Source organism: Pagrus pagrus, assembly GCF_965226575.1.
Source record: "Pagrus pagrus genome assembly, chromosome: 12".
NCBI lineage: Eukaryota > Metazoa > Chordata > Actinopteri > Spariformes > Sparidae > Pagrus > Pagrus pagrus.
This window is the reverse complement of record NC_140196.1, coordinates 9,883,010-9,907,814: the sequence shown is the minus strand read 5'-3', so window position 1 is coordinate 9,907,814 and position 24,805 is coordinate 9,883,010. Positions and strand designations below refer to the sequence as shown.

Sequence of the window (24,805 nt, the reverse complement as noted above, 5' to 3'; positions counted from 1 at the left end):
ATTTGATGGATCTCAGGGTGATTATTAAGAGGATGCGTGTGACATCAATGTTGGATTTTCCTTCTTCTCTTTCTTTCAGGTGGCAAATTTAGCACACAGAGCAGGTCAGCTCCTGCAGAAGCAGTACTTGATAATTCACCCGACTGCTGACGGTAACATGCTCTATATCATGCCTCCATACTGTACTGAGTGAAACGCCAGCTATATATCTGTGTTCAGACCCTAATGTGTCTCTCCGATCTGATCTTCTCCACTACCACAGAAAAGGTTCACTTCCAGCACACGGCCAAATTTATCAATCACTTAATCAGCGAGAAGGCCAATTACACTCTACAGGTGAGCTGCAGTTTCCTACAGTCCATAACTGTGATGTTCATTCGCGTGTTCCTCATATCATCATTAAAGATCTGATGAAATGATAAGTTGCTTCATTGATTTTAATGTTTTGATGTTTGCACTCACATCATCATCGTGCACATTGAAACATTCTTCCTGCAGACATAAAGGCAGAGATCCTGTCCTTTATTTATGGTTTATTGATAGTGAGAGGTACAGTATGAACAGACTTAATTAGCTTTCCAATCCCAGTATCACAGTGTTTATAGATTTCAAAAAGAGAAAGTGAGAGAGCTGACATTTAAAAACATTTCCTGAGTACAGGTTTGTCACTGAAATAACCAGAAAAAGTGGTGAGGTTCACAGGTTTAGTGACAGTGGACAAAATCCACATGTCATTCCCTCTTTCCTTTTTACCTAAAAGTTAATGTGGAGGATTGCATTTTTTCACAGAATGTCATTTTAGACAGAAAAGTAAAGATTATGACAAAAAAAAAGGCACCACAACGTCCATCAGATTCAAGATTCAAGGTGTTTATTGTCACTCCAGTTGTACAAGTACACTCTTTAGCTGAGAGACTATATAGAGAGTATATAGAATAATCTACAAGGATGTACTGTATTTGTTGTTTTGTGCAAAAGGCAATAAATGTAAACATAATATAAATAGCAATAAAACTGTAACTGTATCATCAGAAATGTATCAAGCAAAAAGTGTAAAATCAGCAATAAAAGCTGTGCTGCTCAATGCTGACTGAAGGCGTCATCACTCTGAGCTGTTTCTGAGCTTTCAGTCACATCACAGGATGTTTCTCAGCAGATGAAGTTTGCCCAGTTGCCATGGAAACATAGATGTCCAAGTTCCTGTTTTCTGAGCACTTTAAGGACTTCTTGATAATGTTGGCTTAAAGTCTGAGTCGAGCAGATGAACTTCCTCTCAGGAAGATCATGTGGTACAGTCGAAATCACAAAAACAATCTCCGCTGGTGAGACTGTTCTCACAACTTCTGTTTCCAAGACTTTCAATCTACCTAAATTCTGCTACTATTTTAATGGCTGATTATTATTTTGTCCAAACAGTGAAAACAACCCCATACCCCCCATAATATAAATCTCACTATGATGAAAAATAAAGAAAATTAATTCTCAAATTTGACACTGATCTATCATTTTTGTTTGCATTTTTGCTTTAAAGTGTCTTAATTATAAAAATGCTTGCAGATTAATATTCTAGTGATTGTTTCGTTTCCGATCTCAATGTTTTATATTCGCGTGGGCATTTGAGTAACGTTTCTAGACAGAAGTTGTGAACCTATCCTGTTATTGTTGAAGCCGCAGAGGATATGCTTCATTTATCAGTTGTATTTTACTATAAAGGAATATTTTGGGGTTTTGGATCGTTGGTCAGACAAATAAAGCAATCTGAATATGTTGTGTTGGGCTCTAAAAAATATTGATTTTCTCACATAAATGGGTAATCAATGAACAAAAAAACAACAAAAAAGATGAGTAAGTAAGGTGCAGCTCTGTCTAAATCCATCCCTGTGTATGTATCTACAGATCTACCCAGACGAGGGACACTTCCTACACAGTGAAGGGACGCAGCAGCACCTGAGCCAATCCCTCGTCAACTTCTTCGAGGAGTGTTTCCGGGTGCCGGAGATACTGACGGAGGAGCAGCAGGAAGAGGACGAGGACGACAGCTAAACCTTCCCCCTCTGAGCAGCCCCCGCAGCCAGCTACTACAGCACAATATGCAACTGATATTTCTAACCCGATCGACCCACACCACCTGCTGTCCAATCAGATTTCAGCTCCACTCTGACATCGCAGCACCTGCATGTGCAAAGGGGCCTTGGCCTACATCCCCCACCATCCCCATCCTCTCCTCACACCTCGTGCTGACGAGGAAACCAGCCAGAAAGACAAAATAAATCTCAGACATGAACAGCCCTTATCCCTCTCTACTATTGGATTATACGGACTGGCGCTCCCTCTGGTGGACAAATAGAGGATCAACATAGCGTCCATTGAGCAATGCGTCTCCATTTCAAACCAGGCACATTAATCGAGCGCTCTGCAGCACAAAATATCCCCCCCCGTGAAGATCAGTTTATCGTATCAAGATTTATCTTTTGAGAGGCTGCCCGTTTCTGATTACCTTTGCCGACCAACCTGCTGATAATTGTGTTCATGAGTATGATTACTGCTACTTGTTTCTCAGAGTTTCTCTGTTCAGTGTCGTGTCTATGAGTGGATGTCTGGCTGCATCAGTCTTTAGTTGCTTGACAAAACGAGGGCACAATGTGTGTTGTTACTTAAAAAAGAAAAAGAAAAAAAAAAAACAGTGTCTATACAAAAATGCTATGAAATCATATTTTCCCTCATCATATTTCTGAATTGAACTCTTGTTCTTTTAGTCACTGTGCCTTACTGTGGGTGAAGTGTTCATGTTAGGAAGCCCACATGACACTGAAGATGAGTAAACGTGGATAGGCCTTGTCTGAGCTGTGTATTCTGTTGAAAACTCAAAAACCAGATCATGATTTTATTTCCCTCAGATGTTATGAACCAGTTATTAGTGAGGGGAGTTTAAAATCGCATCTTATCTGAAAACTTGGACAGAACTGAATACGAAATAATTGTATGTCTGCTTGAAAGATGGTATTATACTGACAAATAATGTAAAGTACTTAGTTTCCAAATACAGTTCTTGATATTTACCTTCCAGACTGACATACTGGTGAGTTACTCCGCTGAATTTTCATTATTTTGTGATTTTCTTTGTGTGTTAAATGGCTCGACTCTCTCCTCATGTCACTTCTGTTAGTATTGTCAGTGGTTTCTAGTCAGCTGATGTACAAAGTGTATAAATCTTATATTGTTTAAGTCTTTATGTTGTATGTGCAACTTGTATATAAAGCATTTTGAAATGTACCTTTAGTTGGCTTCATTAGTCACTTTACGTCACTGTAGTGTGTAAATCAATAGAGGACGTCACTGCCCTCTGGTGTGCAGAAGAAGTTTTGCAGCACCGTTGAGGGCTGAGATTTTTGTAAAGACTTCATGCTGGGCTTGTAATAACAGGAAGATATGGAGGACCAAAACTGCCAAAATCAAAAATAAATATATGATTCAATAAATCAATTAATATCATTAAATGCACTCAAAATAATATCAACAATAAATGAAGGCATTAAAAATGTATTAAAAAAAATGACATACATTGATTTTTTTCCTTCATTTTTTGCTTCTGTATTTTTACCTTCACCTATTTATTTACTTCTCTATTTAATTGGCTATTTTATTTATGAATGTATTCATTTTTAAATTCATTTATATATGTTTCCCTGAGACTGTTGATGATGGCCTCCAGTGTTGGAGCAAAATTGATCTATGCACTCTGTTGTTGGTCAGCCAATTGCAAAAATGTTCGCACCAGTACACATTTTGAATCACGGCCTCCTTAATGGCTCGATGCATTAGGAATGCATGAAGAAATGTAAGAAGAAAATGAGGAAATAAATACGTTTGGGGAAATAATAGAGGGAAAAATGCAGAGGGAAAATGATTAATAAAAAAATACATTTAAAAATGAATAAATACAATGGGAAAGTAAATTAATAGGGGAATTAATACAAAGGTAAATAAATGCAAAAGCAAACTAAAACATCAATTTTCAACTTTTTTATAATAATAAAATATTTAATCCCTACATTTATTTTGACTATTTCTTGTGCATTTAATAGAAAAGTAATGTATTTATTGAGTCTTTTAATAATTTCTTTATTTTTGATCATGACAGTTTCAGTCCAGCACAGAAAAAGCAAAGGTGGTGCTGATTATATTAACGATGGATCATTTCTATTCCAGTGTTCCAGTAACTCATTACAGTGAACCAGCATGCCCAGTATCATGACCCTGAAGCTGACGCAGCTAAATCATATTCAGCATCACTAATCTGATTATATTTGTCTATTACTACTGTGACAGTCTTGGAAGAAGGCCTCTGTTGTTGGATGTGAGCTGAATAAGACACTAAATGTATGACAGCATTTCAACCCTTTTCTTTGAAAATCATCCATCTGAATTCATGTGATTTGAGTTCCCCTGTTTCAAATTTTCCAGAGGAAACTAAACTGTACAGAAGTGCACACATTTAGGTCACTTTTTAACTTAATTTTCAGATCAATCCTAAACTGCAGTCTGCTGCTTGGATTAGTGCAATTCTGACATCAAAACTCAAAGTGAACAATTCCAGCTTGATCATCCACACTGCTGAAGATTGATCCGACCTGATCAGGTGATGATCTGTCAGTCACACGATCCAAGAAACTGAAAACTTCATACGAGAATTATCTGTCCAATTATCTTTAACTTAATTTTTTAAATGCGTTATACATTTAAAGAAAGGCTGTGACAATTTAAATCTTATACTGAATAATTAATGTTGGATTTTAAGTAGCCATTTACTTTTTTTTGCAATTATATTTTTTCTTAATTTATGTGGTTTGAATTTCCTTCTTTCCATTTTCAACTTGATCGTGAGTTTTTTGTGGGGTTTCAAACAATTCTCACAGAAACTGAAGTGTTCAGGGTTCAAGTTGCCTGAATTCAGTTGCTCCTTTTTTTAAACATCAGGTTGCTCAAATGGGATTGGTGAAAACCAAACACCGCAACTCCAGATCTGAGAAACTCTGGTTCAAGTACCTGGAAAACCTTCAACCCATGTTTCATGTTTCACAGATTTACACCAAAAAAGATGTGATCCGTCTTTTTGGATATAATCAGTGAAAACTGATCAATAAATTTATATTAAACATAAAATACAGTGTCAAAAAGCCACATTAAATCACATTAGATCCAATATTAAAAGATAACAAAACTTCTTAAGGCTTAAATTTCAACACTAAATTTGATGTAGATATTCAATTTAGAAAGAAGATTTAAGCGATTAAAGACTTTCTTTGTTAGAAATACTCTTGTGATTCAGTAAAAAAAAGAAATAAAACAACCATCTGCCATTGACAAAATTTATTTCCAGTGTTTCAGGAGTCTGTGCACACCCCTCTAACAATCAGAGGAACACAGCATTGGTACAAACGCTCCAGCTCAATGAAGTGTTTCCTCATGCAGGGACCTCTCCACACAGAGAAGTACCAAACACAACACCCACACAGGCCACGAGCATCATCATCATCATCATCATCATCTTCATCAACTCACAATACTGTACTGAATCCTGCCAACTGATGGAAATGAAAAGTAAAGCAGCTAAAACATGGCATTTATATGTACATTTAAGTTACTTATTTTACAAGGAATATTTAAAATTCAAGTTCTGTTAAAATCAAAAAATGAAAAAACAGGAGAGAACAAAAAATGCGTATAAAACATGTTAAGACCAGAGTGGAATGCCTCAGGAATGGAAGCTCGGCATTTTGTTACAGAAACCTGGAGAATGACTGAGAATCGACGGTAAAAATGTCATTCACAGTAACATCTTCGTGTCTCATCAAAGACAATATGGCACCCTTAACATTTCGTTGTGAGGCACTTCCTATTGAGAAGAAACATGATATTCTGATCTGATTACCCATTTTCTTTTTTTTTTTCTTCAAACTTATTCTTCCTCATGCTGCCAGACAGATGTGTGAACCACGAACACTAAAACATAACACTTGCATCAGAGGGATGTTGTTCACTGCTCCTTAAAACCACATAACCGGGATGAATAAGAACTATGTTTCCATTTTGCATAAGTCCAGTGTCTCCTCGTCACCTTTGTACCTTTGGAAAGGCCCCTTTGACAGCAGACGGCTTGTAGGCGGTCCACACACGCAGGCTGTACCAAAAACACAATTCAAGTACACAGAAAAATAGGGATATGTACACTTTAGAGTGAAACACAAGCATCTAAAGCTTTTAGTCAGTATTACAGCAAGCACGTCTGTACATTCTTCATTTGGTTACTGAGAGACTCACTGACTCCGAACATCGTAACTTTCTTTACACAAAAATAGTTCCTTTGCAATACTAAAAATCTCTTTAACTACTTCCTATTCATTCTAAAAGTCAGTTCATCCTTAAAGCCACTTTACTAAAACTCAACTCGAGTGTCATAGTTCACACTTCCTTGCGCAGACTTCACAAGCTCATCGTTTCTCGAGCCACAGGTCCTCTCAGTCTTCAGCATAACAGGGATTTGTATTAGGAGGGAGGAAATCCTCCTGCTCAGCCATCCCAAAGTCATTTGTCATTAAAAAAAAAAAAAAAGAAATTTAAAAGGTATAAACACGATTTTGTTTCATGCTTCTACATGAGCAAGATCAACGATCCCTGTGTGCAGTAATTCTCTTTTCACAAGCACACACACAGTTACAGACGCACACACTCCAGACAATTTTTGTACAACATGCCCATTCACGAACATTGGTCACACAACAAACATTACACTGACAGACTCCCAAGTAGGTACACATCTCACAGACGAGAACATACACAGTCACGCACGTCCAACACTCCTCACAGGTACTGATAGAAGCGCGAATGGACCACCTGGGAACTCGTGAGTTTATGTGGGTGAGCGGTGGCCGAAAGGCTCAGATTCTTGCTCTGGGGGACGTCCCCGTTCAGCACCTCCGCTGCCCGATGTGGGAGTTCAGACGAGGACGAGGCGCCGAGGTTCTGGGAGCTTGCTCTGCAGAGCGCCTCCTGCTGATCAGAGAGGTCCAGGCTGACCTCGGGATTGCTGGTGCGATGGCGCTCACGGGCAATCCAGTCCCTGATGGAGAAGTCTTGAGAGCTGCACTTGGGCTTCAGCTGGTCCACAGCAGACAGCTCAGAGCGAGAGCCTGAACCGATACCGACCTGCCAGTCTCCCAAAACGGACAGCTCGGCAAAGTCCCTCTGACCGCCCATGGTGTGCCTGCGTCTGATGTTCTTCTTCTTGCTGCGGCCCTCCGGGGACCGGCTCCTCTGGCTGCCCACGCCAAACATGTCATCCACAGACATTCGCAGACGCACCTTCAGTCTGTCGGTGATCTTCAGCTTCCACGCTGGCTCAGCCTTATCTAACTCGCTACGAGATGAGGAGCTGAGGCTGCCTGTGGAGCGCCCTTTGACCGACCCCAACACACGTGACAGCCGGTTGGAATCTTTATCGCTCCACGCTCCTTCCAGTGAAGACTCGCTGTTGTGTTTCTGTTGAGCAGCTTTCTTTCTGGAAAGCGTATCACACTCAATGAGTCTGTGTGAGGGGAGGGGCCGAGGAGCTTCCTGAAGGTCACGCTGTTCCGCTTTTCCGACTGTAAACACCGACAGGTCGCTTTCACTGTCCGTCTCCATCGGCCTTCCCTCGCTGATCAGCTCGCTCCTCTCATCGTCAGCGTCGTCTCCTCCCCTGCTTTCTGCCACAGACTGCACTTCAGGACTGAGAGTGTTGAGCTCAGCTCCAGTCAGGAACGTCATGGAGGAGGTGGTAGAGTAGTCGGAGGTGATGGAGCAAACCTCTGCACCCAGCCCGCTCGGTCCCGCCTCTGGAGCCACCATCCTGCCTCGCCTCATTCTGGGCACCGACGCCTGAGAGCTGGTGCTGTTCATCGTACCGAGGTCGGACACCGTGTCGTCGTAGTTGGAAGGCGGGTCTGACAGAGAGGACTGGTGAGCTATCGGCATGCGGTAGCTGAGGTTCGGGGAATGGGAGGGCGAGGCGTAGGGTGAGCCGGCTCGAAGGGCAGAGGAAATGTGTTCTGTAGGCAGGGAGGGAGAGGGCTGTGATGTCAGGCTGCAAGAGAGAGACTCTTTCCTGTTGGGTGTGTTGAGCTGTTCCTCTGAGCTGTTCCTGTGCTTCTCTTTCTCACTGGCTTCATCCGTCTCCCCCTCCTCCTCGGTCCGGCTGTCTGGGGACCACAGAGGGTGCTGCTGGCTCTCCTCTGGGAGCTCCTTCTTAGGGAACACAGCGTCCAGGTCATCGTCTGAACTGCTGGGATGAGCTTTGTCCTTGGGCTTCTTACGCTTGCGGCTGGCGAAGAAGGAGGAGCGCAGCATCTCTTTGCTACACTGATCCTTCCCTGACCCCCACAAGCCCTGCGGATACAGAACAAAAAACAGCATCGTCAAAACAAGACTTGTGAATATAAAAACAGCAAAGACAAAGGACTGAGGGATTTGTGTGAAACATGAGGAAGTGAGGAGGACATTACCTTTGATTTGGAGGAGTCACTACATGCTGAATCTGTATTAAAAAGAAGAGTATCATTAGTACAAGTCTGCCAACCCTCTGACTCGCTAAAAAACAGTCAACAAGAAAAAGAAAGAGAAAAGGCAGATTAAAAGTTTGTTCAGAGTGAAACTGGCACACATGACGAGTATAATGAGAGCGGCTGAATGGAAGCAGATGACACATTTTCGGCTCAGAGAGAGAGAGACAGCAGGACAAGTAACCACACTAAGCACTATATGGAAAAGTGTAGAAAGCATCAGAAGAGGCCTGAGATGAAGGATGTGAGGAAAGGAAGTGAAGTGAAAACCCAGCGGTTAACCAAGACACAGAAAGCGGCTCATGCTCATGTATCGATGGAAACGACGGCACATCACGGACAAACACGTCAGTCACAGAGCATCACATGTAGCCACCAACCAGCTGTAGGCATTCTTTCCCAACTCAAGACATCACAGAGGAGAGGGAGTGATGAGGTTTGCTCTGACTGAGAGACTTAAGGGGCCTGAGCTGAACAGATCAGTGAGTGTGTGTCGTGGTCGATACAGCTGGCGCAGGCAAGCCTTAGTATAATGGAGAGGTTTCTCTTACTCCGAGCTAGATTAACTCCTGTGGGGGCTCTTTAATGTGTCGTTCTGAACAAAATAAAAGGCAAAACAAAGTTCATAAAACTTCCTTATCTCACTTTACAAAAAGAGGAAAACACGCAAACTGGAGCAAACAAAGATAAGCAGACCAATAGCCCATTTCGACCAGATAGTTACAGGAACCGCAAGAACAAAACTCAGGAACTGAATGTCCTCTTTAATGCATTTCCACCACGTCTGAAAAACCCTAAAGATTCATCCATTAATGGATTAAAATCCATAATAACATTTGAGATACAATCTATCATGTTGTTGCTTGTATTTAAATGGATATAATGAATGGTTGCAAAGGAGACTATAACAGTTAAACAGCAATCAGCTGCAACACCAAAAGGACTGGCATGTTAAGCGATAACATTGATGAGCTCATTACATTGCAATGTTCTGCTGGGAAACCTTGGCTGGTGCATGTCAAGTGGCATCTACATGAATGTCAGGGCCAAGGTTTTCTCTGCAGAACATTGCATTTTAACAAGATGATCAACATCATTCACTCTTACTGTTAGTCCGACTCATCTTAATATTCCTCCAGTGGGATCAAGTGCTTGCTTACTGTTTGAATAAAGCTGCAAGTAATCTTATGAGCAGCAAGGGTGACAAATCAGTGACATTGTGCACTGCCCTTGCCCAGGAGTATTAGATGCTCTTTCAAAATGAATACAACGTTCTTGAGTTCCTGAAGGACCCCTGAAAGAGTTCCTGCGGTGGAAACGGGCTATTAATGATCTAACGTAGGTTCCAAATGTGTGTGTGTCAGTGTGTAGCGCAGGGTTGGGTAGGGAGACAGTGTGAGGAACATGTTAGTGATGGATGTAGGCGTTCTACATCATGTAATAGCGGGAGATGTGGAAGTATGTGATGTTTCTAATGTTGAATGAGGACAAAGATCTTGTAATAAGGACATCACAGACAACACATCAAACAAAAAGACACAGGAGGAAGCACCTGAAACAAAAAAAAAAACCTTCCTGTCCCGGCAAATACCACTACATCTACATGTTCCATCCACTGCTCTGTGACTGCTTGTCAACAAGCCATTAAGTCTTGAATCAATACGTAGTATTAACACGTAGTTGTATGTGTTGGTTGTATTTGAGTGTAAACGCATGTGTGCTGGGGGAACATCCAGCTCAGTCCCACCACTACGACCCCACCCCTCAGACATCATGACAGATTATGCCACATGACCGGAGAGGTTAACCGTACCATGCTACTTGTCCTTGCGATCAGCTTTAGAGACAACAAGAGACAGCAGAAGGGCTTTCAGAGAAAGTACAGCAGCATCGCTCTGTATCCCCTCAATTTAGGGTATTGGTTTATATATGAGACGTGCACACCACAGGAAAAATGACAAACATCGACTTCTCTTTCTTTCTTTTTTATCTTTTTTCCTCCTTTCGCCCAAATTTAAAAGAGCTGCGGGTTTCTGCAGACTAGGCAGCTACACTGGGCACAACACTCGTCCTTCTTCCTACAGTCCCAGCTGTCCATCACTGACAAAACAGAGTCCATCAGTGACATCATCGAGTGATAGACGCCGCCCACTTGGCCTGTGTCAAGATTGGGTAATGTGTGAGTGCTGGACAGGGATAAGGGAGAAAAACAACACACTACACACAGAAGGGCAGAGGTCAGAAGGGTTAAAACTTCCATCGTTTCTTTTTTGTCTGTTAAGATTTTCTTTGGGAAAGAACATGCCGGGATTGTGTGAGAGACGAGGAGGAGGGGAAGAAAAGAACTGAAAGAAAAGGAGTCGTCGTCTCAACACAGGTAAAAGCACAGGGAGAAAAAATGACTTGAGCCAGAGGAAATAAAGAGTAAAGCAAACAAATGAACGGAAATAAAACTTGAGGACAATTTTATCTCTTTGGGCAAAAAAAACGAAACATTGAAACAAAACAAGACTTTTATCCAAAATGAATAAATTAATAAAAACAAAGCTCTACATACTGCAAGGTATTTTTCAACAAATTTCCAATGGTTTAACCACAAAATATATTAATTGAATAATTGTTGAAAAAGCCGCCATTAACATAAACACAAATAAAACTTATTAGGCTTCTTTTTGCTCAAAGCATTTAAAGTTATGGCAAATAGACATGATGTTCATTGTCTTAGCAATTAAAATTGACACACTGCTAACATTCAATCTTACAATAAGCCTTTAGCACAAATATTTAACAGTTTTATCAACTATTTATGAAATCTATTATTGCTGCCATGATAATGTATTTGCTGTGGTAATGCTGGATGCTGCTCCTAAGAGAAAACTTTTTCAGATTTACCTGAGACTTCGCCCGGTGACGGTGCGCACCGTCCGATGTTTGAGAGCAGGTGGTCGATATTGGGCACAGGCTGAGACTGCACTGTGCTCTCCTGCTCAGCTGTGGTCTGGAGGACAGTACACACAAGGACAAAAAAAGAGAGACAAAGAGGAGATAAAAGACTGAACACAAAACATAAATGGAAAAATAGATAAACAACCACCATAAATGAAGGAGATGCATTTTATTTAAAACTGCATTAATTGAATTCCTGAAGCGATTATCTCCAATTCATGAGAGAAATATCTGGTTCTTAAGATGCAAAATGCTCCGCTCTGTTCATCAGCTGGTCGCCAACTCTGTCTGCAGTTTGGTGCAGGGCAGGTAGTGTACACTGGCTTAATCAGAGCTTTTTAAGCTAACAATTGCTGCCTGCTGCAGCTTAAAGCAATGAAACTGAACCAAATAATAAAGTTGTTGTAACCAGCGTTTATTTACATTGCTAATTATTTTCTCAGTCGATGAGTTGTTTAGTTTATAAACTGTCAAATAAATGGTGAAAATCAGTGTTACCCAAAGCCTGAGATGACACCCTTATATTCATATTCACATTTAAGATTCACATTTTCTTTTTTTTAAAGACTCAACATAATTAGTTGATTATTAAAATAGTTGCCTTTCAATTTAATAATTAGTAACTGGCTCTGGACACCTCATTTGTTCAATGTTGTGATAATGTTCTGTGAGTCATTTGAGCCATGACGTGTACAATTATTCATTAATGCAGTTTTAAATACCCATGTTTATAAAGAGAACAGAATGAAATTAGGTAAACTTGTTGTTTCTAACAAAAGAAAAACGAAAACAAATGAATTGCCACATACAACAGGGTCGTCATCACAGTCATCAGTGAAGAACCAGTCGTACTGCTGGATAAGGTTCTCAACTATCTTGCACTGGTCCGGCATGTGATTGACCATGTTGGCCATGTTGTCCTCAGAGGTTCTGACGAGCGTAGGACCAAACACGATCGCCAGATTACGAGGCTCCATCTAAATAGATGAGGTTAGGACGAATCAGCTTTAATGACATAATCCCCGAAGGATTGGAGGGTGTTAAACTAATGACATTAACGCTGACAGATCCTGTTAACGGTCGTACCTTGTTCTTTTCACAGTTGTCAGAAACCTTCTTAAGGTGAGCACAAAGGTATTTCAGAGTTTCAAAGTGATGATCAGGTAATTCATGGATCTGCAAGAATTGACAAAAAGGGGAGAGAGTCTCAGGATTAATGGTTTGCTTAATGTAATGCCATTCAATTAAATGCTGCTCATATTAGATTTTTCACTCACCAGCCTCTTGAGCTCTTTTAATCTCTCCACTGAGTCTTCTGTTCTGTTGGCTTCAATAAAATCAGCATACTTTTCTGTGAAGAGAGCAGGAAAACCCTCACTGTGAGCTGCAAAAAGGAGCAATCTGACAGAAAATCCAACACTGTTCCAGTGTTTTTCTTGTTGACTTTCAATGATGTTACAAGATCTCACCATTTGTAAACAGAGGGTCAGGAAGTTTTCGGAAAAAGGACTTCAGTAAACTACTGATGACATTGAGGTCCCGCCATTTCTGCAGAGAAGTGAGAGATTGTTGGAGCATTACGTTAAAGCACTCCTCACAGTGTAAATCTGTCACTGCTGAATGATGTTGTCAGCAAAGCGGCACACTGTACTGTGCAACCAATCTGTCAGTCACTCACGTCTTCCTGGATGTCGATGTCATTCATGCCTTTACTGTTGAGCTCCTCCTGCATGCTGGAGATGGCAGCGTTGTTCCCAGGGACTCTGTAGATTCCCGTGTACTCCAGACCTCTCTCCTCCACCACGTTACAGCACACTTCCACGATCAGAGGAACAAACTGCACAGCACACAACCAGCAGGAAGATGTTACATGTGACATATGACTGATGTCATATTTTTAATACACGGCCTGCATCGTGAGATTTGTTTTTCATTTCCTCAGACTCACCCTGTTTGTCTGTGCAGCTGGACAGTCATCAAGCCGCACCCCAAACGTGACCCCAGCTGGAGTCTTTTTTTCAAAGGGCTTCCTCATGATCCCTGCGATGCCAATTTTCCAAGCACCTCTGTCTCGTGGTGGACTGGAGTCATCTGACAGAGTAAACACACACAAGAGGACATAAAATAGCCATGTAATGTCAGAAATGCCCTCTGATTACACTAAATGGAATTATTGTCATTACCTTTCGGCGCCCTCCGGTCCTCTCCTGTTTTGGGTGAATGAGGACTGTGGCCCCTGCCGTCTGCTTTACCTCCCAGGAAGGCTTGTTTGATGCTGAGGGACTGGCGGGAGGTTTTGGGGGACGGTTCAGACCTGCTGCTGGGAGCGCTGATCCAGACAAAGAGCAAAAAAAAACACATACACAGAAATATTAACAGTAAGTTTGCATACTATAAAATGGGTAGATGAGTGGTCAGGTACTTTGACGGATCCTCAAGGGGCGATGTGGAGTCCTGCATACCTGATCATGTTGTACTCTTTGATCTTTCGACTGATCAAGTCCTGACTTGTTACAGCAGCATTCTGTGATGGCGGCAGAAACACATTAAGGATGGTCATTAAATACAGTTATAACTAAGTTTCTTCTTCATTACAAGCAAGTTGATTTAGATTTTTATATTTAATATGATTGAACATAATTGTTTGGAGAACTACTTTGTTGAGTTTACAGGCAATATCAAATCACTAAAAGGGCCTTCCCAGTCATTATACATTATAATTCATGCATAATACATGATATATGTTATAAATACTGCACATCTAAACCTGGGATATAATATAATACAAACATTCACTTGACAGACTGGATGACATACTGAAGATAAACTGCAGACAATGACTGTACAAATGTCACAAGTGAAGTAGTTTGTGGTCGGAGTCCCTCATCCTCTGAACCCAAGAAAGAATAGAAGAGCTTCAACTTTATCCAATTTATCCAAGGAAGATAACTCTGCCTATACAGTCTAATAACTCAAAGCATGACAAAGTGACAAAATAAAATTGAAAAAGGCCTGGATTACAGAACACAAATATTTCTGCGTTACAGATTTGATTTAATGTTTTGATCTGTGGTCAAACTGGTTTATGTTGGTAATAGGGGCAGTCTCAATGGGCAGTTTCACCACTATAACTCCAAGTGTGTCAAAATAGGTGCTACTTTTTTTATAAAACATTTCTAATCTTACCTAATTATGTGCTGCCAGACCTCTTAGGCATTTCATAAATAAAGCCTGTAATCCTCTTCATCTTCCCGACGCCTTTATTGTGTTTTACTCAAAGACTAACTTTGTTTCGCTTTGTTGTGAACCCGACGGGTGTGCTCCTAATTTCTTTCAAACCTCTAGTGAAGTCTGGTCTAAACTTGTTTGTTTTTCCTGTAACCCTAAACAACCAACAGTGCTACGCTTTGTTAAAATTTTCCAGACCGCATTATTTTAGCTAGACGTGAGGCTACAAGAGATCCTAACAACTTGGCAACGCTACATGAGTCTTGCAAGAACACACCTCTTCATCTGGGTTACTGTTTTCCTGAATGACTCGGATCCAGGTCAGCATTTCGTCCCTCCCTTCTGCCTGGAATAAATACTCGCAGTCTGAGGTGGTGAGTCGCAGCACGTTCTTGCGCCTTGTGTCGCTATAGGAGATGTCAATCAGACAGGCCTTGATGCTGATTTGCGGCGGCTCCTCGTCGGATTGCGTGGAGGCATGAGATTGTGCATCTTTCCTGTCTTTGAAGAGAGTGAGGGTGTGACCTTGTAGAACAGCGTACATCTGCTTCCATGATTTCATTCCTCCACGCTACAGAGGCAGAGAGACAAGAGAGAAAGAGAAATACTTAAACATCATAACATTAGTGACGTATATGGCTGTTAAACGAATACACAAGTGTGCAGGCATACCTTGTTTTTATCTGTAGTAAGTTGCCTAAAATTGAGATAACCTTCTTTGGAAGAATCTGCAAAGATACCCGAAGAAGAATCCCTTCGAGATCCAGAATCCCCAGAAGATTTATGCCCATCCAGAGCCTGCAAGTGTGAATTCATGACACATTGTTTGGCATTAATAGCTGACAGTGGAGTGTGACATGAAGCATGAGGAAAGTGAGAGAAGAAACTGACATGCAACAAGGATCTTTGAGTAGATTCTAACTGGGGATCTCACAGTTACATGGTCACCAAGACATCCCAATATCTAAAACATCTATGTCTCAAAACACTTCACAAGGAAGCCAGTGAAGGTAAATTGAGAGAGCATCAAACCCTGCCTGACTACATCCATAATATAGTATGTCACATACCATGTCAAATAGATTAAAATGACTACTTTAAATTCATTGGATCTGTAGGTTGTGTAATTGTGTCATTTTGCACCAAACAACATGAGACGAAGATTCATTAAATTTAGATTTGTAAAAATAGGGATCAGGAGGTTTTTAGCTCTAGTTTTCGTTGGTATAGTAATGGTTACGTCCTCAGTTTTTCTCAAAAACTGGATCCCATTTCTCTGTCCGTTAGCCTCAAGGTTTCTGTGAAATTTGGGGTAGACCATCTACTCAGATTGTTGTCTCATCAAATGTTACTTAAATCGAAAGTAGTTACACATGGATTTCTATTTGCACACGTGTAAATAAATTACTATCTGGTCATTCCAAGTGTATTTTAATGCCAGGTAAAATGGAGCCACTGTCAGAAAACAAAACAGGATAACAGGGTGAAAGCTGGAAAGAAAAATGAAAAAGAAAAAAAGATAACATCAATCTGGCATTCTGCGTGTAATTCCTTAGTTCCTCACCTTTCTCAGGCCCCTGAAACTCGGCATATGCTTATTTGAAGATCTTCTAAAGAAATTGAAGAACAACAGAGACGGACATATTTCAAGTCAGAGACGAGGTTGGACTAATTCACAACTCAATGCAAATGTTAAAGAATAAAAGAATGACCTAGTCCTAATATGCACTCACCCTCTGCCTTCCTCCTGATAGTTATCCAGACCCTCATCATAGGACTTGGACCGCTCTGTTTTACTGGCTGTATCAGACTCCAACAAAGCACTTCTCAGTGACTCTATACAGGGATGAAAAAAATTAGTTTGGAGGATGCAGGTTTGGCGCTTCAGTGAAACTATAACATTTCAACAACACTGTGCTGGGTTAAGGTGATTCACTTGTATTTACTGAGCATGTAAATAGATGAACTTCAGGATTAACTAAACACTACACCGAAAATTTCAAAAGTTAGTGTTAAAATGATTAGTTGAATAGTCGACTGAAAGAAAATCAATCCATGATAACTAAACTAGGTGTGTAATCAATAAGGCTATATCATGGAAAAATAGAATAATTCTTTAGAGACAAGCTCTGACTGACATATACATCATTCAACCAACCAAATGTCGTTTACCTTGGTCATGTGACAGCTGACGACGAATGGGAGGGCACGGTGAGTCAGGGCTGGAGGGACCTGTCATTATGGATGGTGCAACAGATATCACAGCGGAGGGTGGAATAGGAGCAGCGTTGCGGTCGACACTGGGACTGATTGGCTCATCTATGATGACAATACAACGTTCAGTGTCAGCACAGAGATGAAATACATCTGTTGTTCTATTTGCATATTATGTCTCCAACTGGAAGAATGCAAGCCTGCTCAACATTTGTCTTTACCATCTGTATATCAAAGGCAACTTCATTAACTATAATCATCTGTGGGATTTAGGAAAAAATTAAAACAGTCTTCCTGTGACTCACATGGCTAACATGCCTCACCACAGCTGAGATTCATAACAGATCATCTTCTGACATGCTTTCTGAGAGAGAGAAGGAAGTTCTTAACTCATGAGTACTGTACGGCCCACTCCTGGCACTTCAAGCCTGAAACAGCTCTGAGTACAAAGCTGCTCTCTGCAGCCGAGGGGCTTTTGGTGCTAAATTTAAAAGGAACTGTCCTAGTTCTAGCCTGTACCCAACTTTGAAACGGGGCAAAGGAAAAGGATGTCACAATCTCCACATAAAGGTCCGTCAGGCTACCTTACTGAGGTCCTGCCCATCACTGATAAACCTCATTTAGTAGAAACTACTTCAATTTTTGTCAACTCTCTCTTAGAGATGAACAGTCTCTTTCAGTAAACTCTGCATACATAAAAGTCCATGACAAACCTAAACTTAAATGCACACAGTGGTCTTTTGCATATGATGCACACATAAGGCACAATGATCAGAACAACCCTCTCTTCAGCTGCTGGTAAAACGCTCACAGTCCTGACAGGTCCTACACCAGGCAGCTTGCTACAGCAACACTGGAAGATTTCTGCCCCAGGCTCAAACTGTTCACCAGCATCATCATGAAGGACTCCAGTACAACATTACTCCAAAAGACTTGGACACACTGCTACTGCAAGTGTATCCAAAATTAGACTGCATAGCTACAAATATCCATGGCCAGACTCAATATTTACTGCAAAAATAAAAAATAAAACCACAGCGTGACCATCTAGGGAAGATATAAGATAAAAGATATGACCTGCCTGTAGATTACCTAAAAAAAAGCGATGGATTGGACTAAGTCCTGGACCAGTGGGCTTTCAAACAGGCTATTGATGGAGGCCGAGCGGCTTACACAATCAAGGCACTGTTCTCCTGGGCCGGGGCACCAGTCCCAGAATGGTGGTGTTGCGGCATCACCACTGTCACTGCCTGCTTTGTCTGCACCTGGCCTGTCAGGCCGCCTTTACAACCAACGTTACAAGGACCACTGAACGGCAGAAACACTGTTTGTAAGCCAAAAGTGTAGTGACCTCAGATGCTCTGCACATGCAACTGAAAACTGTCACATGTTCCCTTAATTCAAGAGCAATAACTTTTATTTTAGCACTGCAGAGGGAAGTGGGTCCACATGACTTGGAGTAATAAGAAATGAACTCTAATAAACTTACACTTCTAAACAAGTTTACATAAAAAAGCCATTCCTCCTGCCCATCCCTATCTATATAAATGGGGTGGACAAAATTAAGCCCTGTTTGCACAAGACTATTACCTGGAGATCTCTAGTCATTTGTAATAATTGCGGAAGTCGTCTGTGATTTTAATCCTGTGTGAATCTGCCATGTCCGTCATTGGTAAAGTAAAAACTCCACTGCATATTATCAACCATATTTTGCCAGACAGAGTGGTCATGTGGGGCGAATTAGATGTTGGCGATTTGCTTTGTAAACATCTGTTTAGAAATTTTATCCCGGCTCATAATAATGTTAGTAAATACATGTAAAATACAGACTTTGCTTATCCTGTGTAAATGTGTTACACAAACACAGACGTGAGTTGGCTGTTTCTATGAGGTGACCTGGTCATACTAGGCCCATGCAAATAGGGCTTTAGAGTGCATTGCTTTTAAGTGGTGTACACAATAAACTGACAGCTGCGTGTATATTATAAAAGATGTAAAATCAACAGAAGTGAGCAGGCCTCTGAGGGTTAATCTTTGAGATTAGTGAATAAGAAACATCTTTTAAATTAATTTTGTACCATACGTTCGATTTATCCTACACCAAACTGCTTCAAAAGACCCAAATTAAACTCAGAAACTAACTCTTCTCCCATGGGTCAAACTAAAACCTTCCAGTACCGTCTCTGCCTGTGACCTAGTTCCTCCATACAGGCTACCTGCAGAGAACAAAACGTTTCCTGTACTGTGCGACCTTCCAAAGCTTAAGTAGATCGGAAGTTACATTACGCTGATTCGTGTCTTTTTGCTCGGGGACTGACCATTTTTCTGATGAACCAGCCTAATCATACAGAAGTAACACTAAGACCTAAGACAAATACAAAGAAGATTAACTGTAAATAACAGAATATCCACTCTCCCAGAACCTGTGATTTCCATTTTACATTACAGAAAGATTGGTAGAGAGGCAGATGGATAGACAGACACCCAAACATTCATAATAAATATAAGAGACAGATGGGGAAAGACAAACATAAAGACAGACACTATAAATCTAAACATAAAATATATGATGCATGTTCAATCTGACAGTAGATTTCAAGATGACATTTAAGAAATATAAAAGCTCCTCTATCTCCATACTCAGTCTTGCCTCCAGCGATGTAGCTATAGCAATGCTCTCATCACACCACACAAGAAAATATGCTGAGAGCTTCTATCAATTATGAATATGTCTCACTGCTGAACTGATTACAACAGATTCTCTTTAAAAGCCTGAATACACCGAACGTATATGCAATGACATTCAGACTAGGTTTAGAAATGTATTTTTCAAAAGGGCAAAACACAGCATTCTGATCATCTCTCTAAGAGTATGAGTTCAAACATTTTATGAAACAGCTGTTTAAAGCACCACCAACACTTCTTATGTGAATGGTAGGAGAGTTGTTTCGGAGATGACTTCCATTTAATCACCACAAATGCATTATGGGACTAGTACTGAACCACAATGCAATCCATCCCGAAGGGAGACCGTCTAAGAAAACAATGTATTAAGTAAGAGGAGAAATTCAATATATTTCAAAAGGCTTAAGCCATCCTTCACTCTGCACCAGTTAAGCCGAATATCCCACAAAACATCTCTGAATGCCACAAAACCTGATTAATAACATCTTCCCAGGAAGATTAATTTATTTGCCATTTGCCTCTGCCATCAGTGTATGAATGTGTGTGTGAATGGGTGAATGTCACAAGTGTTTGTAAAGCGCTTCTGAGCGGTCTGTAGACTAGAAAAGTGCTGAAATGCAAGCCCATTTAGCATTTATCACGGTAACAGTAACAGTAATACACTGAATTAGATTAATGATTAAACTATAGAGTTACACATGCTCCACAGTCCTATGCATCTATTTTGAATTGATTTCTATCAGCATCTACGGTAGAAGCCTTTCAACTAGCTACAGTATCAGCACGCCCAGTCTCCCTCATGTTACTACTGCCTGCTGCCGTTGCCATGACAACGTGGGGCGTCAAGGTTTACAACTGATTATTCTCTTACCAATAAATGGGATTGAGTCCAGAGACTCATCCAGGTTGCTGGAGCACGAGGTGTGACATTGTTCCCCAAGGCGACGTATGCGTATCTCTCGGCGTGCATCGTTGGGAAGCCAGCACGCCGCCACATCTGCTGTAGAGTCTGCTCCATCGTCAGTTACTGCCAGGATGTAGGAGGGGTGTCGCAGAGGGCTGGGGTTCTTTCCAGAGGGGGGCTTTTCTCTAAGAACGACGCCGGTCTCCGTGGGGCTTCGCCCGTTGACCTGACTCTGTGGGTCTAGGGGAGGTGGTTTGAGGATGCTTGGCCTCTGAGGCATCTGTTTCGGGGTAGAGCACGAAGAAGACCTGTGTCCTACCAATGCTGCCTCTCTGCCTGCCTCAATAGGCAGCATGGTTTCAGCCCGCACCCTGCTTAGGCCTTGTTGGGAAGTGTGGACTGCATGGTTTCCTTTGACTGCAACTCTTTGGTCAGTAAGAGAGTGTTCTGCACTTGTGCTCTTTCCAAAATGTGAGGATCTGTCTGAGAGCATGGGTGAGGAGCGGGTCTGAAGAGAATCTGGCCCTTTAGAGTACAGAGAGGGGTTGGGTGGTCCCCTCATGCCACCACTGTATCCAACAGAAGGCCTGTGGAGCATGGCGTGTCTGGGGGCAGACTGTCTGCTGGGCCTCGTACCTTGGTCTGCCCTACCATACCCTCCTCTCCTCTCACTGGGCCGAGCCAACTCTGCAGGGTCAACATAGTCCGTGGAGCGTGCCCGGGCTTTGTGCATTAGGCCATCTTGGGACACACTTCGAGGAGGCCAGTTCCTGGTTTGGTTCATTCTCTCCGCACCGAGCATGCGGTCCTGCGATGCGCTGCGTGGGGCTATCTGAAAGTGGGGTGGAGGTCCTTGGTATGATCGTTCATGTGAGGTACTCCTCCGTCGTATGCCCTTAGGTCCCCAGTCACCTCGGGGAATGTGATGAGCAGCGCCAAAGGCGGTCTGACTAGTAGCCCGCAAATTATCCAGCCTCTCCTGGATAGTCCGACTACCATGGGAATGGATTCCTTTGTTGTCAATGTACTCCCGGTACGTTTGGTAAGTACGCCAATCAATGTTTTGATGGTTGGCTGGGTAGTGAGGTGCCTGACCTCCATATGGATGCATTCCTGGACCACTGGGATAGACATCAGCCTTTCGTGGGTGATGATACTGGGCCAGTGACCCAGGCCTCCCCCTGACAAAGACAGGGTCCATGTAATCTATCCTATGTGCTGGACCCATTCGCCCCATGTGGGCTGTATCAGGAGGAACCACCACTGTCCTCACGCTGTCGTTGCGCATGCACACTTTCATCTGGCTTTTTGGATATGATTGAGGAGGAGGCGGAGGAGGAGGAGATGGGGGCACGGTGATCTCCTTGCGGTATCCATGGTCAGGGGGTGCGGTTGGCCCTCGGCAGACCTGCTCTGCGGAGTCTGTCGCCTGGGCCATGCCCGTAGGCTTACAGTCTACTCTGGGGTAGCATACTGGGGGTGGTTCAGGAATGTGACGAGCAGTTCCACTGTAGTTGCTGTGGCCACGGAGGTAGGCATCCTGGGAGTAGGCCTGTAGACAGAGGAACAGTAGTGTTACAATAGATCAGTAGAAGCTGCATTTCCAAGTGTGTGTAATATTCAACAGTGTACTACTCGGTGCTTGCAGAGAAGTCAAGCGTGATATTACAAATGCTACCGGATGCATGTGTGTGGGCAGTGCATGTTGCAGTATGAGTGAGCGGAGGCGTTAGCAGTTCAGGGGTGTCAGTGGTCTTCATCTGCTCCTTATTTAGAGTTCTCATGGTTATGTTCACTGTTCCATGACTGGATGGTGCACTATATACGCTAACATAGAAAATATTTTTCACTAACTGAGACTTAGGATAGTGTTGCAAAAATATGTTTATGGTACAGAAGTCTTTCTCCACCATTCTCACCTGTGTTCTCTGCAACAATGGTTTGTTGCTACTGGGATTTCCAATATCAGAAAAAACAATTTAATCTATGGGAGAAATGAACAACGACTATCACTGCAAACTCCATGAGATAAATGTGGAATGGTGTTCATTTTTACTGCACCCAATATTTAGCCTGTGCTGTGACATTTTCAGCAAAGATTGTGTAATAAATCAATAATGTTACGATAAGGCAATCAACATATTTGAACAAACATGTTAACATTAAAAATGTGCTGTAAAAATTGACAAAGATTTTGACAGGTAGCTGGTAACTTCATTTTCCCACGTCAGACTGACAGACTATAACCTCGGACAGACAGGAGGTTGCCCATCCCTCATAGAGAAAGTGCTATATTTAGCCTGCTTGATTATCGGCCAAGGTTTGGAAGCCTATACTATTTCACTGCAGATACTAATTAAACCCTTTTCAATGAATCCAAAATTAATGCTGGAGATTTCTATGGACTTGGAAGCCTCGCTACATTTATCTGTTTTACTCATATCATACTGCACATACAGCAATCGAGAGGCGTGTGAAGGTATGAGGACTTTGATCCTTCTACCTGGTGTTAAATTACAATCTTACATAAAGCTGTGAGTGAAATCAATGCTAGTTGTTCCTCCCTTTGTGCAAACATGAGTGTGCAAGAGAGTTCAGAGGTCACTGGCCTTTATCACACTAATGACATCTGGCAGCGAGGATGAAGAAGGGGCGAGGCTTCGCTGAGATGCCAGCTGGATGCCAATTCGAGTGCTCAATCTAACAGGTACTGCAGACACAGTCCATCGGCCATTTCTACGGTCTACACATTTGAATCACCAACACAGAGCTGACCGTTAAACGGTTAACCACGGCAACTAAATAGCAATGATGTACAACATGAAGACCACATCCTAAAATGATGATGCTGACATGCATGACACATGCAAAACGAGACAGCAAGCACAACATGTCACCGTCAAGTGGATACCCAGTCTGCTGTTTGCTTACCAGATTAGTAGTTTCCAGAGAAAAAGGCTGCCGTTACAGCATGTGAAAACGACAAATCAAGGGAGAAGGGTGGTAGAGATGCCAGCAGAGCAAAATGCTCACATTGTAAAAAAATAAAAATAAACGGCCACAGCAATGCCTGGGCTTGACATGCTAAAAATATACTAGAGCTGCAGCAGCATTACAGAGGGACGAAGAAGCAGAGATGAAGCAGGGGTTGCCACGTTACGACCTGCCTGTGCCAGTCTTTCCTGGGTGAGGTGGCAGGAGCAGAAGCTCTCCTCTCATGCTGCTGTTAAGTCTCCATGGTTCTATCCATCTTCAGCCAGAATATTACGCTAACTGAACAAGGTGCCTCCAGTCTATGACTCTCTCTCCCTCCCTCTGCTATTGCTCACATGACAGAAGCAGCAGCTGCTGATTATACATTCAGCTCTGATGGTACAGCTCCCCCCTCCCACTGCTTTCTCCTCCCTCCTTTTCCCTTAGCATCAACCTGTTCAAAACACAGGGCAGTCAGCTGATTTTATCTGCTCGGTTTCAGCTCATCATTCATGCTGTTCCCTCTTTTTTTCCCTGCTCTGTATTTCCTCTGCTTTCCTAGCGTACAGTTCCCTCCCTTTTTTTCTTTTCACTCCCTGGATGTACACTCTCTCCCTCTCTTTGCTAAGCAACTGCTGCCTGTCTCCTAGCAGTCAGTGTGTGCTGCCTCCTACAGTGTACTGTCATCCTGCTTGCATCTCTACTAATCCTCTTGTTCTTAAGGACAGCCGTCGTCAGTTTGCCTGCCAACATTAATAGATTTTTTTGTGTGGCTGTTGGCTGTTTATTGTGCAATACTGAGGTCAGTGTTATCACAACACACGTGTAAGATACAGAGGACTGTGTAAATGGGTGGAGAGGAAAAATGGCAAGAGAGGGGGAGGACCTAACAGGGAAGAAGGGTGGAGTAACAGTCCATTGGTCATAAGAATGAAGAAAATTAACTGATAGTAATGTGAGAGGAGGGTCATGAGGATGTGAATAATGCTTGATTTTTCTGTGACATTACAAGTTTAATCTTTAATTGATTCATGATTGAATATCATTCCTTAATAATTAAGATCACTGACACCCTTTTTAGTGTTTCAGATGAATATCTGCATGCATATATTTGGGAGGGTGTGGTGCTTAAAGAGAGAGATTAGAGGTTGTTACAACAATAGATATTGATTATGCAATTCCAGATGCAATACTCCTAAATAATTCATTGATTTATCTATAAAGTTAATTATGAGGTTTCAATCTGGACATAAATGAT

General features: G+C 42.0%; 2 protein-coding genes across 6 annotated transcripts in view; one reads left to right on the top strand and one right to left on the bottom strand.

The window, feature by feature from the left end:
* Positions 1 to 3,273, top strand: part of LOC311266900 (A-type potassium channel modulatory protein DPP6-like) — an 87,807-nt gene extending 84,534 nt beyond the window's left edge. For all 4 annotated transcript variants that reach the window (XM_084369555.1, XM_084369556.1, XM_084369553.1 and 1 more), the window contains 3 exons: positions 80 to 152; positions 263 to 336; positions 1,897 to 3,273. In XM_084369555.1, coding sequence (XP_084225681.1) covers positions 80 to 152; positions 263 to 336; positions 1,897 to 2,043 — 294 coding nt within the window. In that variant the 3' untranslated portion in view covers positions 2,044 to 3,273. The remainder of the gene's footprint in view (positions 1 to 79; positions 153 to 262; positions 337 to 1,896) is intronic.
* A 2,082-nt stretch (positions 3,274 to 5,355) lies between these two features.
* The window catches only part of arhgap21b (Rho GTPase activating protein 21b), a 36,229-nt gene continuing 16,779 nt past the window's right edge, over positions 5,356 to 24,805 (bottom strand). Inside the window, exons 1-18 of one of the 2 annotated variants that reach the window (XM_084369758.1) lie at positions 23,506 to 23,969; positions 20,542 to 22,126; positions 16,944 to 17,090; positions 16,505 to 16,607; positions 16,336 to 16,381; positions 15,444 to 15,569; positions 15,049 to 15,342; positions 14,006 to 14,067; positions 13,727 to 13,872; positions 13,492 to 13,634; positions 13,222 to 13,380; positions 13,013 to 13,091; positions 12,821 to 12,894; positions 12,630 to 12,719; positions 12,353 to 12,520; positions 11,490 to 11,595; positions 8,541 to 8,572; positions 5,356 to 8,424 (exon numbers count right to left, since the gene is read on the bottom strand). In XM_084369758.1, coding sequence (XP_084225884.1) covers positions 6,862 to 8,424; positions 8,541 to 8,572; positions 11,490 to 11,595; positions 12,353 to 12,520; positions 12,630 to 12,719; positions 12,821 to 12,894; positions 13,013 to 13,091; positions 13,222 to 13,380; positions 13,492 to 13,634; positions 13,727 to 13,872; positions 14,006 to 14,067; positions 15,049 to 15,342; positions 15,444 to 15,569; positions 16,336 to 16,381; positions 16,505 to 16,607; positions 16,944 to 17,090; positions 20,542 to 22,012 — 4,809 coding nt within the window. In that variant the 5' untranslated portion in view covers positions 22,013 to 22,126; positions 23,506 to 23,969 and the 3' untranslated portion in view covers positions 5,356 to 6,861. Of the gene's footprint in view, positions 8,425 to 8,540; positions 8,573 to 11,489; positions 11,596 to 12,352; positions 12,521 to 12,629; positions 12,720 to 12,820; positions 12,895 to 13,012; positions 13,092 to 13,221; positions 13,381 to 13,491; positions 13,635 to 13,726; positions 13,873 to 14,005; positions 14,068 to 15,048; positions 15,343 to 15,443; positions 15,570 to 16,335; positions 16,382 to 16,504; positions 16,608 to 16,943; positions 17,091 to 20,541; positions 22,127 to 23,505; positions 23,970 to 24,805 lie in introns of those variants that run through there. The other variant, XM_084369757.1, reaches the window with a different exon arrangement.